Source organism: Gigantopelta aegis, chromosome 4 (genome assembly GCF_016097555.1).
Source record: "Gigantopelta aegis isolate Gae_Host chromosome 4, Gae_host_genome, whole genome shotgun sequence".
NCBI classification, from domain to species: Eukaryota; Metazoa; Mollusca; class Gastropoda; order Neomphalida; family Peltospiridae; genus Gigantopelta; species Gigantopelta aegis.
In genome coordinates, this window is record NC_054702.1 from 55,739,007 (window position 1) to 55,752,641 (window position 13,635).

The window sequence follows — 13,635 nt, forward strand, 5'->3', positions numbered from 1 at the left end:
AGTAATCATCCATGCCCACCCTCTATAGCCAGTTGAATCAACACACTGACCAAACTGTGACCAAACTGTTAGGTCATATGGCTTAAGCTGAAGGTAGTTACATCATTCAGCATAAGATGAAGCAATTAAGTTATGATATAATATTGACTTTGCGGAAGTCAGTTTACCAAACATCAAAATGATAGCAACAAATTGACCAAAATGGCTCTCAAGATGTAAACTTCTGGGTACCTAGTATGGAAACTAGTAATTTTGTTCTATACCACAGATTACAGATCATTTCTGTATACAGAGATAATATAATATATTACCAGAATGTGCATGTTTGCTAGAACAAATTTGTATATAAGTTTTGTTTCTCTGGATTAGAGAGTTTAATTGCAGGGGCCAATATTTCAAAATCTTAGGTAACCAGAAGTCAGTTCACTCAAGTTTTATTTAGGTAACCAACTGTTCGGTTTAGTGAATATAGTTCTCGTAACCGATGAGTTAGGCTTACCTAATCCTAAAACACTTCAACTATGGCTATACATGTGCTACACTGGTGGTTCAAATGTATTTAAACACATAAACTCATTTTCATTTTCATTACTGATATATGGTACTTTTAATTTTAGAATGTAATTTTTCACCACTTAACCGATTGGCAGCTCTTGTGATTTTAAAGTTGCGTAACTGACACGTGAACAGAACATCGGTTCTCATGTTCTGTTCTCGTAAAATATTGTGTCCTGAATTGTTAGCCTTGTTTTTGGAGTATTGGACCTTCTCAGTAATTAACCTTTAGAATATGAACATACATGTACCAATTTGTTTATAAAAAAAACATCTTATGTATTAGTTACACAGGCTTCTGTCATATTTATGTACACCATTTTATGTTTTCATCATATAAACTGATTACAATTAAAGAAGTGCTAAACCTTAATTAGATTAGCAATATTGCTAATTTTATATTTTAACAGACTTATTCCATAACAGAATATGTTGAAGCTTTTAACATTTTAATGGTGATATACTGTGTATGTAAACTGTAAACATGAAACGAAAGAACAACAAAATTAATTATTTAATGACTTACTCAACACATTTTTAATAATGGTTATACATGTATATGGTGTTGGGACATATGGTTACGGACCAAACAAATAATGAAAGAGGACACCCACTGTTGCCACTCAATGGGCTGTTATTTTTTATTAGCAGCAAGGACTCTTTTATATGCACCATCCCACAGACAGAACAGTACATACCATGGCCTATGTCACACTGTCTAGAACAAGAAATAGCCCAATGTGCCCACTAATGGGGATCAATCCTAGATTTGTTTGCACATCAGGCCAGCAATTTACCACTAGGCTACATCCCCTCCACTTCCCTCCTCTCCTTAAACATAGATGCAAAAGCTAACGTGTTACCTTTAACGAAGATTCAGCAGCATACCTGTTCCCTTTGATGTTTATCACCTGCAGCGTCTACACAGCTTGACACAAAAACCTGCTTCTACTCAACTTTACACAAAACCGTGTTACAGGTTGTGACACTTTGATGTCGAGACTGACTTAGAAACAACACCTCTTTATAACCGACATAACACCCTAGCAAAATAACTTTTCAATATTTAAATATGTAATTTATCGATTAATAGATTATTCTGCACTCTGTGTCACGAGATATATTGCCATTGTGCACTTAAGACTCCATGTCAATAATGCTAATATTAATGAGCATGAGATATTACCATTTTAACAGGGGTGTTTTCGGCAGACACCATTTCAAGTTAAGAACATTACTAAAATACACATTAAGTTGGCTATACCATGTACTCTACAACAGCTGTCTTTAATTACATTCACATCCAAACTGATGGAAATAATATCTACATACTAATTTTGTTATACTGAATTACACACTATATATTGGGAATTGGGAATAAAAAAAACCCTCATATTAATGAAAATGTATATTAGTATTAGTAATATATACTGAAAATTATTGAAAATATACACAAATAAAAATTTCATTTTAGTAATTCATTTTCAGTATCTAAAACTTGCAACTTTCAAAACATTATATAGTCATGCAGTGTCTTAACTTAATTATACTACTGAAATCATTTCTTTTTTAAACAGTTTTTCATGTTTAACTCCCACTACCCCCAAAACACCCCCCACCCCCCAAAATAAAACCCCATACAAACAAAAAACAACAAAACACCCATACACATTATTGATCATTAGTTTGTTAATTTAAAAATAACTTAGGTTGTACCTCTGGTGTGTTTTCAGTGCTGTTCAATTCAGTATATAATAAATATCACTGTATAGTGATCACTTTACAAATTCATTTAAAACTTCATTTTGCAAATTTATCTTACAAAATAACATATTTGAAAAATCACCTCACCTCAGCAAAGCAAATATTCAGCAATACCAATATTAAGGGATTTTCCTAAAAGCTATAATTCATTGACAATGTATTGACACTCAAAACTACGTGCCTAAAGCAAAAGCAATTTTCGGCTGCCTCTGTAATAAACAATAATCATATGAGCCATTTTCACCTATCGCACCTTTGTTATGTAAATACATACCCAGCGATTATCTTCTACCGGTGTATGCTGTCATGGGAAAATAAAAACCAAGCTTTGACTAATCTGCCATCGTTTATCAGAAGTAGACATCTCTCGCTGGTGTCGAACCATACCTACTACCTTTCTGCACACTTCGGCAGATTGGTGTCATTGATTGAAGGTTTGCCTTTCAAATTACATGTGTGGCGTACCTGACTTTCTCACCTGTGCACACCTTGGCTTTGAAGTCCAAGCCACATGCACGTTAACGTGCCAATGTATTTCAAGCTTACATGAAGAAGTGCAACCAAGCAAGCTGCAATTTTTTTTTTCAGCTATATAACTTACAGACTGTTTATGTTTTGGATATATATAAAAGAGTGTATTCTAATTAGCAAAATAATCTCTTGGCATATATAAAACAGGTATGACAATAACATGAAAAGAAATTAGTGTTTTGTAATATGTCTGTGGTGTTTACTGTAGAAGTTAGACAGTATTTTTAGTAAACATTATAGTGATGCATGCAAGGTATTTATTTGTTCAGTAATTTAATTGTATTGTACAGACTAGGGCATTGCAGTTACACCATCAACACATATGTGATTCAATTGGGGGAATGGACCACCATCAAAAATACACATGTAAGAGATAGTACAAACGTTTAATTCTGTTGTATTCATCTCTCTCTTTACTGAATATCAGAAGACACCCCCTCCCCCCCCCCCATCCCCACCCCTTTCACCAATGCTTCACCTTTTTCTGCAGAAATACCCATACAACCATACAAAGAAAAAGGAAGGAAATGTTTTATTTAATGACGCACTTAACACATTTTATTTACGGTTATATGGTGTTGGACATATGGTTAAGGACCACACAGGTATTGAAAGAGGAAACCCGCTGTCGCCACTTCGTGGGCTACTCTTTTCAATTAACAGCAAGGGATCTTTTATATGCACCATCCCACAGACAGGATAGTACATATACCATGGCCTTTGTTACACCAGTTGTGGAGCACTGTCTGGAACGAGAAATAGCCAGAAGGGAATTGATTCTAGATCAATAGCCCAATGGGTCCACTGATGGGGATCGATCACAGACTGACCGCGCATCAAGCAAACGCTTTACCACTGGGCTACGTCCCGGCCCGACAACAACCATACAAAATCACACATGACAAAGTCAAAAATATCCATACAAATGCACACATGATAAAGTCAAAACTGATCAAACCATCACAAATTAATGTGAAAAATAAAATCCATAAATACCTATTGAAAACTGAGATCTTGTAGTTTTGTCCATTGACCTGTTGTAGAATGGTGAAATGATTTTTCTCACCTCTGGCCCTCTCTGGTAAATTAAGACAGGGGCATCACCCTTAGAGATATCCATACTGAATACAGCCAAAATAACTACACATGTGAATACATATCCATGTATTCAGTGGCCAAAATATTCCTCCAAAAGAAGAAATGCATTAACGTTAATCCTGATTTAAAAAAAAAGTCCACCTATTTTGTGACGGTTGTCCAGAGAGGTGTGCATCCCAAAATAAGGTGGGTTTTATCACCTATTTTGTCACAGTTGTCCAGATAAGTGTGCATCTCAAATGAAGGTATTTTTCCACCTATTTTGACACAGTTGTCCAGATAAGTGTACGTCTCAAATGAAGGTATTTTTCCACCTATTTTGACACAGTTGTCCAGAAAAAAATATATATCTCAAAATGAGTATTTTTCAACCTATTTTGTCAGTTGTCCAGAGAGACGCATGTCCGAAGTATTTTTTCGACTATTTTATCACAGTTGTCCAGATAGGTGTTTCTGAAGATCTGTACAGCAGAGCTATATAGTTGTCACCTTCCAACCCGCGGATGACCGATACTAAATATCTTTGCCCAACATTAGCCCTAAATCTGCAAACACCAGTTGTTTATTGTCCCCTATCCCATCTCCATCACCGATGATTTATCTTGCAACTCAAACACCCATTGTCTTCCGTGTTATTCTTTTGGTCCGGGTCCAGCAGATTTTTAACCCCATCTACCTGCAGGACCCACCTGAGATAAGCACCCCTTTGATCTGTTGTTAACGATTATCGCACCTATGTTTGTCCCTCAGCTACCTTTTTTTGTGTATCCAGGTAGAGTCATCATTTTTATACAAATACATGAACTTCTAAAGCTCTTTCAGTTGTTTTTGTATTTCACACTGATGTAATAGTAGAGTTTTTGATGTTTTATACAAGGTGCATGTATGTATGTGTTGTTTGTCAAAGTTCTTCAAGGACTTCAAACTGGGCTTGGTGCTCTACCTTATTTCCTGCCATTATTTTACACTGTAAGATTGCTGTAGCAAGTGCATGCATGTGAAGACCTGTTTTATAAAGAGCATATATAGACAACCATGCTTAGCTAGTATATACACTTAAAAATAAAACCCATAAAAATTGCCATCTGTTTTCTGTTATCTAAAAGATTCATAAACATCAGCCTTAGTAATTATGTTTTATAGCCATTTTGCTTGTAATATACAGACACCCTGTTCAATGCCAACATTTGCTTTTGTTCTGTAAAAACCGATTAAAGTTAATGAACTAAAAATGTCTGTTGATATCATTGTGAGTGGACCAGGAAGAAAGGAAGGAAATGTTTTATTTAACGATGCACTCAACACATTTTATTTACGGTTATATGGTGTCAGACATATGGTTAAGGACCACACACATATTGAGAGAGGAAACCCGCTATCGCCACTTCATGGGCTACTCTTTTTTCGATTAGCAGCAAGGGATCTTTTATATGCACCATCCCATAGACAGGATAGCACATACCACGGCCTCCGATGTACCAGTCGTGGTGCACTGGCTGCAGTGAGAAGTGAGTGGATCAGAGCACAGCTAATTTTGTTTTAAAAGGATGTAATCAGGTACAAAACATGATCCTAATATTATAACCAATTAAAATTTATGTAAATATTAAAAAAAATTGAGATTTATTTATTTTATTACAACAATAAAATACTTAGACAATTAAATACAAGCCAGTCTAAACTTAATCAGAATTAGTCCTCTATCTCATCATCAAACTTACATTTATATCTTTGTTAAATTTTGATGGCAACAAACACAACTGGTCATGACCTCTGTGAAAATAAGAGTCAGTACATGTATTTCACATTTTCTGTCTTTTTATATAATTAAGTACATAGGAAGGTTTTTTGGGGTGGTTTTTTTTTTTTTTGGGGGGGGGGGGGGGAGAGGATTATACATGTAACAGATGTGATAACAAGTTACATAATTTGAATAAAACTGCTTTCTTTTTGGATTTTTCTACAAAATTTAACAATTAAAAAAATGTTTCTAAAAGACTGAAATATATATATATATATGGATATAACCATGCAGTTCTGGTTGTTGATCAGCCCTGGATTTATTGTTATAACTCTAGACTACGTATACTCACAGAACGTGATTCACCGCAAAAAGACTACATCCATTACAGAAAGAGCTTTATACAGAGTGCTTCATACTGTACAGATATCACATGAAGATGGACACAACTACTTAAATGCTATCCCTAATGACTCGCCAGCAGATGGGATGCCATTTACACCCTGACCAAAATAATATGCTACATCATTTCTTGTTCCAGCCAGCCATCTAACAAGCAGTAACGAGAACTGGTCGTCTGGTATCAGTGCAGTAATTGCAACGGCTTTTCTTATTAGTCTTGTCAGTATAGTAGACCTTGGCTTAACCAGATCATTGTGGCACTCCATAAATGATATTTTTGTCACTTAAAAGCTCAGACAGTTCTAGTTTTAACCATTTTAAGGCATTTCTGTATATATCGATTTTTTTATATAAAAATAAATACTAAATTCATGTACAGAATAATTTTTAAAGAATGATAATAACGTGAGAAAAAATCCAAAACAATTTAATTTAAGTTTATATATAAAACAATATTCTTTATTAAGCACAGATTTTAGTTATGCAATGTAAAATCATATTTGACTGTTTTTGTATATACAACAGTTTGTTTTGTTTAATGACACCACTAGAGCACGTTGATTAATTAATCATCAGCTATTGGATGTCAAGTATATAACAGATGTTTTACTGTTAAATTATATATTATTTACTTCATGTTAAAGTTCACAAATTCAATATGCTTCAGGTCATCCTGGTTTGTAATAATTCAAAATGCATTTTATGTTCACAAAAGGTATAGATTAAATATATATATAAAATCAGAAATGGTAACAGGACATGGCTCAACCACCACCATCCCACACCTCTGTCAACTCTGCTCTATTTATTTCACCCTAGTAAATTTCCCTCTTAGTCAGTTCCTCCCTCGGAGATTTTTCCTATGACCATTTCTCCCCAGAATCCTCAAAAACTAGCTTTCAATCTTCAAAGTTTTAACAAAAGTTTATACAACTAAACCAGACATCAGTGACACAGCTGTCAATAAATAATCTGTTCCTTACAATTGCAATTAATTATCTATTCAACAAGATATACATATAAAAGCAATAATTTGTGATTTGCTTCTTTGATATACAGACCAAAAGTAGCTTATTATAAGCACACAAAAATCCACAAAATATATTAGATTGATTGCACAAAGCCGTCTGATAATTAATGGTTTCTCGCAATACCCATCTCAACAGAGAGACAATTAATATAAGTCTGTCTGAGCAAATATTTCCAAAGGCTCATTTAGCTGGGTCTCAGGACAATTTAGGTTAAAAGGTTGGTGGAAGGAATGGAAATTAAACATTTCGGAGAACACAAGAGTTTGTTTGTTAACCCAGAAAACAAGCTAGACCAGTCCTCTATCGGTCTTATTACTTATTGACGTCTGCTAACTTCTGCTACACAATGCAATTAGGCTATGTTTGTGCTGAATTTGTTCTGGGTGTATACCACAAAATCAAATACCACAGAGACAGTGCTCAGTAACATAATAGTATGTGACTAAGATAACTTCGTGCAGCATTTCAATCAACATGTATGTATACCAGGGACGTAAATACTGATGAAATGCTATTTGGTATACTGCTACCTTCTACATCAAAGCTAAGAAAAGAAAGGAATAGTGATTGTCATGTTTCTGCTACAATTAACATCAGCAGATAAGTACATCCACTGAAATAACTAAGCACCAGCCTCGGTGGTGTTGTGGTTAAGCCATCGGACATAAGGCTGGTAGGTACAGGGTTCACAGCCTGATACCGGCTCCCACCAAGAGCAAGTTTTAACAACTCAATGGGTAGGTGTAAGACCACTACACCCTCTTCTCTCTCACTAACCACTAACAATTGACAACTAACCCACTGTCTTGGACAGACAGCCCAGACAGCTGAGGTGTGTTGCTCAGTATTGGGTGCTTAATTGAACCTTAAATGGATATAAGCATGAAAATAAGTTGAAATGAATGAATGAATGAATGAATAGCTAAGCACACACCACAGTCTGTGATACACCAGCCATGGATGATATGGAGAACAAAATACATGGATCTATTAAAGGTAGTAAACTGGAAAAAAACCAAAAACTTTAGCATGTTGAAACTCATCTCTCTGCACAAAACAAAGTACAGTGGAAGTTGTGATATACATGTATCATTGTCAGGTGTTTTGTCTGCTGGCACAGGATGGCAGCAAATCTCCAGAATAAAGACAGTATCCTTCTTACTTATCTGGACGAGCTACTCTCGATTCACTAATGTCAAAACCTATATTAGCTCCGGAACTTTCTTTTTGGCCGACCGTTCAAAATTGCGCCCAAATTCCTCAGTCAAATTTGTGCACCTTTTCTTTTTGGCATAATACTCGGCTCCATTCAAAAATTCCATAGCACCATTACCCACCCTCTACCTGCCACCGACCACGGTCGGGCTGCTGGTGCTCACTTGCACCTGCCAGTGCAGGCGGTTCCTCCTCACCCCCCCCCACCCCCCCACCTTTCCTGAATGGAGGAGCTGGCTCCTGTGCCCAGGACAGGTGTGCGCTACAATAGCTTGCCATGAATGTGTACATAAAGCCATATGACCTGACCTGACCTGACTTATCTGGAGATGGACTGGCATATTTGTGTAAAGATGGAGTTCAAGGGACAATCGTCAGGCCTCTCTACCACTGATCTATTGGATTGGATAACATTATTAACGTGCCTATATCCAATTAAGGTTCAAGCACGTCTCTCCCGGGCACATTCTCTGACTTCGTCAGTGACTGGTCTATAATCTATTTTTAATAATACTTTAATAAATAGGAAATTATGATCAGCATAATTCAGAAACTTACCTTTTAAAAGAAAGTGTGGAGTGTCACCAGCATTCATAGTAATCGTGCAGAAATATATCTCAACTTTTTGGAGCATGAAAACAACCCAATCAAAAACAAAAATCAGAACACTAACAGAATTGTCACACGATTACTTTTAGTAACTTAAATAGCCGATTTACAAAAAAATAATTCATAATCACTGTGGTCTAACATGGTCAAAATTCTTAAAGAGTTTACTCCCACCATCTCATCACCATCACCAGTGAAGATGTCACTGAAGTACAAAAAAGTCCGGCCAAACAGAAAGATCGAGTAAACACTTATAAAAAGTTTAATCATCTGCGGTGGTAATGCTCAGTCAGCTGTGAACTATTAACTGCCTTTACACTAAAACTCAGCACTTTAACAAACAACAGTAAATGCAGATTCTGTCAAGCAAAACCAATAGAAGAAAAAAACCTTCAACAAAAGTAAACAGAAGAGGAAAAAAAGTCCAGTGAAACATGTAACCATGTTGAGAATTTTTCTCAAAATATTTCCATGTATAAATATTTTTTTTTATAAAATCAGTGGCCTGTCAGAATACATTAGTCCTTTCACTGTTGACATGACTCAGCCATTGTCCTGTATCTTTTAAAGCTGGTAACTGAGAGATAACGTATCCTAATCTTTGCAGATTTATAAGCTATTAGGATGTGCTATTCTTACAGTATATACTTTCTTCATGACTTTGCATGCCTACATGACATTAAGTATATCAACACACTACATGACTTTGCATTAACTAAATGCATTCTATTTTTTATATTTGGGGTGGGATGTAGCCCAGTGGTAAAGCGCTCACTTGATATGTGGTCGGTCCAGCATCGATCCCTAACTGTGGACCCATTGGACCATTTCTCATTCCATCCAGTGCACCACTACTGGTATATCAAAGGTTGTGGTATGTGCAGTCCTGTCTGTGGGATGGTGCATATAAAAGATCCCTTGCTACTAATGGATCTGTCCCGGATCAGGCCCCTGGCTATCCAGAGACGGTATCCGGGACTGACATGCTCGAAACCTTTTTTGTATAAGAACATGTAAAAATAGTTCAGTTCAGCTACTAATGGGAAAAATGTAGCAGGTTTCCTCTCTGAGACCATGTCAAAATTACCAAATGTTTGACATCCAACAGTTGATGATTAGTAAATCTAGTAGTGTTGTTAAACAAAACAAACAGTTTAAAGTATATCAACATACCATGTGACTTTGCAGTAACTAAATGCATTCTATTTTAATATTTCAAAAATCACCTTGACCTTTGATTTTAATAGTTTTTGCTACCGAATAATAAGTTAAAATACACAGTCAAACATGTCTAATGACTGCATGATCTTTATGTGCAGGTGGACTTTGTACACAGAACAAAATATAAATGTTTTCATTTTCATTTTTCATTTTAAAGGAACATAATTTCTTTTTTATAGCCATGCAGTAGTTGCTATGCTAGGTGTCCTGTATAGAAAATTTGACTTTAAAAATGTACTGTTGAGCATTTAGTAAATTGCTAAAGTGGTAATTAATTAAGTTCCACTGTTTGTTGCCTACCCGTGATTACCTGTTTTTATATTTCACACAGGGAAGACATTAAACATTCCTTATTCAGTCATTCATTTCTTCAAATGCATAAACAAAATCTTGACTTGTAAATGAAGGAAGGAAAGTGGTTTATTTAACGACACACTCAACACATTTTATTTACGGTTATATGGCGTCGGACATATGGTTAAGGACCACACCGATATTGAGGGAGGAAACCTGCTGTCGCCACTTCATGGACTACTCTTTTCGATTGTACCAGTCATGGTGCACTGGCTGGAGCGAGAAATAGCCCAATGGGCCCACTGATGGGGATCGATCCCAAACCGACCGCGCATCAAGTGAGTGCTTTACCACTGGGCTAAGTGTCGCCCCTGAGTTGTAAATAAAACAAATGTCACAATATATCACTAAACACACTTCTGAACATCAGCATCAGAAAACATACATACCCGAAAAATCTGTAACTTATTCACACGTAACCTACAATATTTCATCAATTAACGCCATAATTTTTTAATATATATATGTTTTTCAATTTTATGAAAACATGTATTTCAGAAATGTACTTTTTAATTAACTCAATCTGCTTTACCAGCCTTCATTCCTGATCCATTGATTTATTCTGACAATGAAGATTAGCTCTTCTTCCTGCATGTGCTGATCAAAACTCAGCAGAAAATCTGTTAAACATAACAGAATGGTCTTTGTAAGGAACCTGCACATACAGCTACAATAAAGAGACTTCTGTGTGTTTACGATGTCACTGCACACATGGGCACTTGCTACCCAAACTGCCAAAAAGATGACATGCCTAGCTCTTAATTATGTCAAAGTAGACAGGTTTATGTCCATCTAGATGAAGCATATATATACTCTCTAAATGTCAAGAGATAATGTGTTTTAGAACTATAATTTAACATCATTAACCACGTGTAAATCAGCATGTCAGATCTGCCACTATAAAGTGTCTAAATATTACAGTGCATTTTTACATAATACATGAATTGTTTTAACTTCAATGTATTTAATGTACATAATAAGATTAGTTTTGGTTTATTTGTTTTGCTTTTGTTGTGTGTGTGTGTGGGTATTTTTTAAGATTTGGCTGTTAATAAGTAAAATAATTTCATAATTTTTATAGTATAAAATCTTATAAAAATTGTAACTTGTAATATTTTGATAGTATCAATATTTTTCGGAGATTTTTTAAATTTTATATAATTTTCTTTTAAAAACTGGAGTGTATATAATTACACAATGCAGGTGATATACCATACTAGTATTTGCCATTGGAAGATATATAAACCATTTTTAAAATAAATTTTATTTTATAACATTAAAAAACCCCAATTAGATTTGAGTTTAAGAAATTACCTTAATGCATTAAGACACTTCACCAAACTGACCATGCAGTCAAATTACTTATAAATGCCACCTAAAATACCTGTAGGAGTATATATGTGGTCTTGATCGATAGGTCAAATACAGAAAAATAAATATGAGAGATGTAAAAGGGACTGTATCAGAAGTGAGCTTTACAGGTGGTGTCTGTAAAACAAGTTAAAATCAACTGTTGGCTTTAGTATTAATAGTTTTATTTGCAAATTCATGATATAAAAAGAAAAAAGAAAAAACATTATGAATTATGTTATAGAGAGAGAGGTCAGTTTAAAGGGACATTCCTGAGTTTGCTGCAATTTTTAAAATGTTATCGACTAAAAGAAACTTTTTAACAATTGTAATTACATATCAAATATATGTGTCTGCATAAAATATTACTGGCTGTATATTAAAGAGTGTTTTTGATCGTTGTATTATTTGTACTAGGTTAAATTTCATTTTATTTCCTAAAATATATTTTTTCGTACGTACAAAATTATTTGAATACAAAATACAGTTTGGGCTTCTTGCAAATATTAAGATGACCAGAAACACATTGAATATACAGACACTGATATTGTAAACAAGAAAATATATTTAATATGTAAGTTTAATCGTAGAACTATTTTATTAGTCGAAAATATATTACAATGCAGCAAACTCAGGAATGTCCCTTTAACAATAATAATAATTATAGTATATGAATATTTACATGTTGGGGCTTGAATTTACAAAGCCTGTTTATGTCTTACACACATGTAACTACATACATTTACGATTCTTAAACACCTGAGTTTAAAAAAAACAGGCTTCATAAATTCGACTCTTGATGTTTTTAAGTATGCCTATCATGGCAAATCCTGACCTCGTCACCAAGAAGAGGTAAGAAAGAAGGGTTAGAGTAACGTGAGATATTCATTTAATCTGGCACAGTACAAAACCATGCTACACAGTCCAGCTTATGGACTCACTGCATGTGTGTTTGTGTGTGGTATTTAAAACGAAAGCCAGTGCTCAACCTACTGATAATAATTCATCATGCAATGTTATGTGCTGAGTTACTCAACTTGAGATAACATGATAACTGGTGTCTTGCTCTGTGGTCAGTCAAGCAGAACATCACCTTTTAATTGATAGATTACCAGCTTTTCTCCCAAACGTAGATAACAGTGTCACTATCATTGAACATATTTTATACATTTAAAATATGATTATTGTCAATGCCTGTGTTAGAATGTATTTTGTGAAAGGATGGATCACCATGGATATTTTAAAAAAAATTGATAAAAGTTAAATTAAATATTTTACTTAAATCTCTAGACTTTCGGAAAACCAGACACAAACACACATGGGTGCACACACATATCCATTTGCTTATACAGTGAAACCCCTCAAAACCAGACCCTCTATAAACCGGAATGCTCTCAAAACCGGACGGTTTTTTTTGCAGTCCCCTTTTAAATATCTGTACAGAAGTGAACCTCTCTGAACCGAAGATTCCTACTCGAGACAGCGCAGAATGCGATTGTGTTTAGCAAATGTCGAGGTTTCTCTCCCCCCCACCCTTGGGGCTGTGCTGCACGAGCTTGGCCGCTTGGCCAAGTATCGTGTTGAACACGATGGGAGCACGGCTATTGTCACCGTGTTTTATGGTGACAATAAACAGAAGAGATCGGGAAGTAGGAGGAGACGTCGTCCCACGGCAGCTCAGGGGGGACCAAACCGGGCGGCTCAACCGCCAGGGGCGGTCCCTCCTGCTTCACAGAAGTAGACGAGACCGGCAGGGGTGGTTCA

At 35.4% G+C, this 13,635-nt stretch overlaps 1 protein-coding gene across 5 annotated transcripts in view; it reads right to left on the bottom strand.

Annotated features, from left to right (window-relative positions):
- Positions 1-13,635, bottom strand: part of LOC121370783 (neuron navigator 2-like) — a 212,107-nt gene that overhangs the window by 161,545 nt on the left and 36,927 nt on the right. Inside the window, exon 1 of one of the 5 annotated variants that reach the window (XM_041496247.1) lies at positions 8,896-9,011. The exons of the other annotated variants lie outside the window; for them this stretch is intronic. Within the exon in view, the coding sequence (XP_041352181.1) occupies positions 8,896-8,971 (76 nt within the window). The 5' untranslated portion in view covers positions 8,972-9,011. Of the gene's footprint in view, positions 1-8,895; positions 9,012-13,635 lie in introns of those variants that run through there. 5 annotated transcript variants of the gene reach the window in all.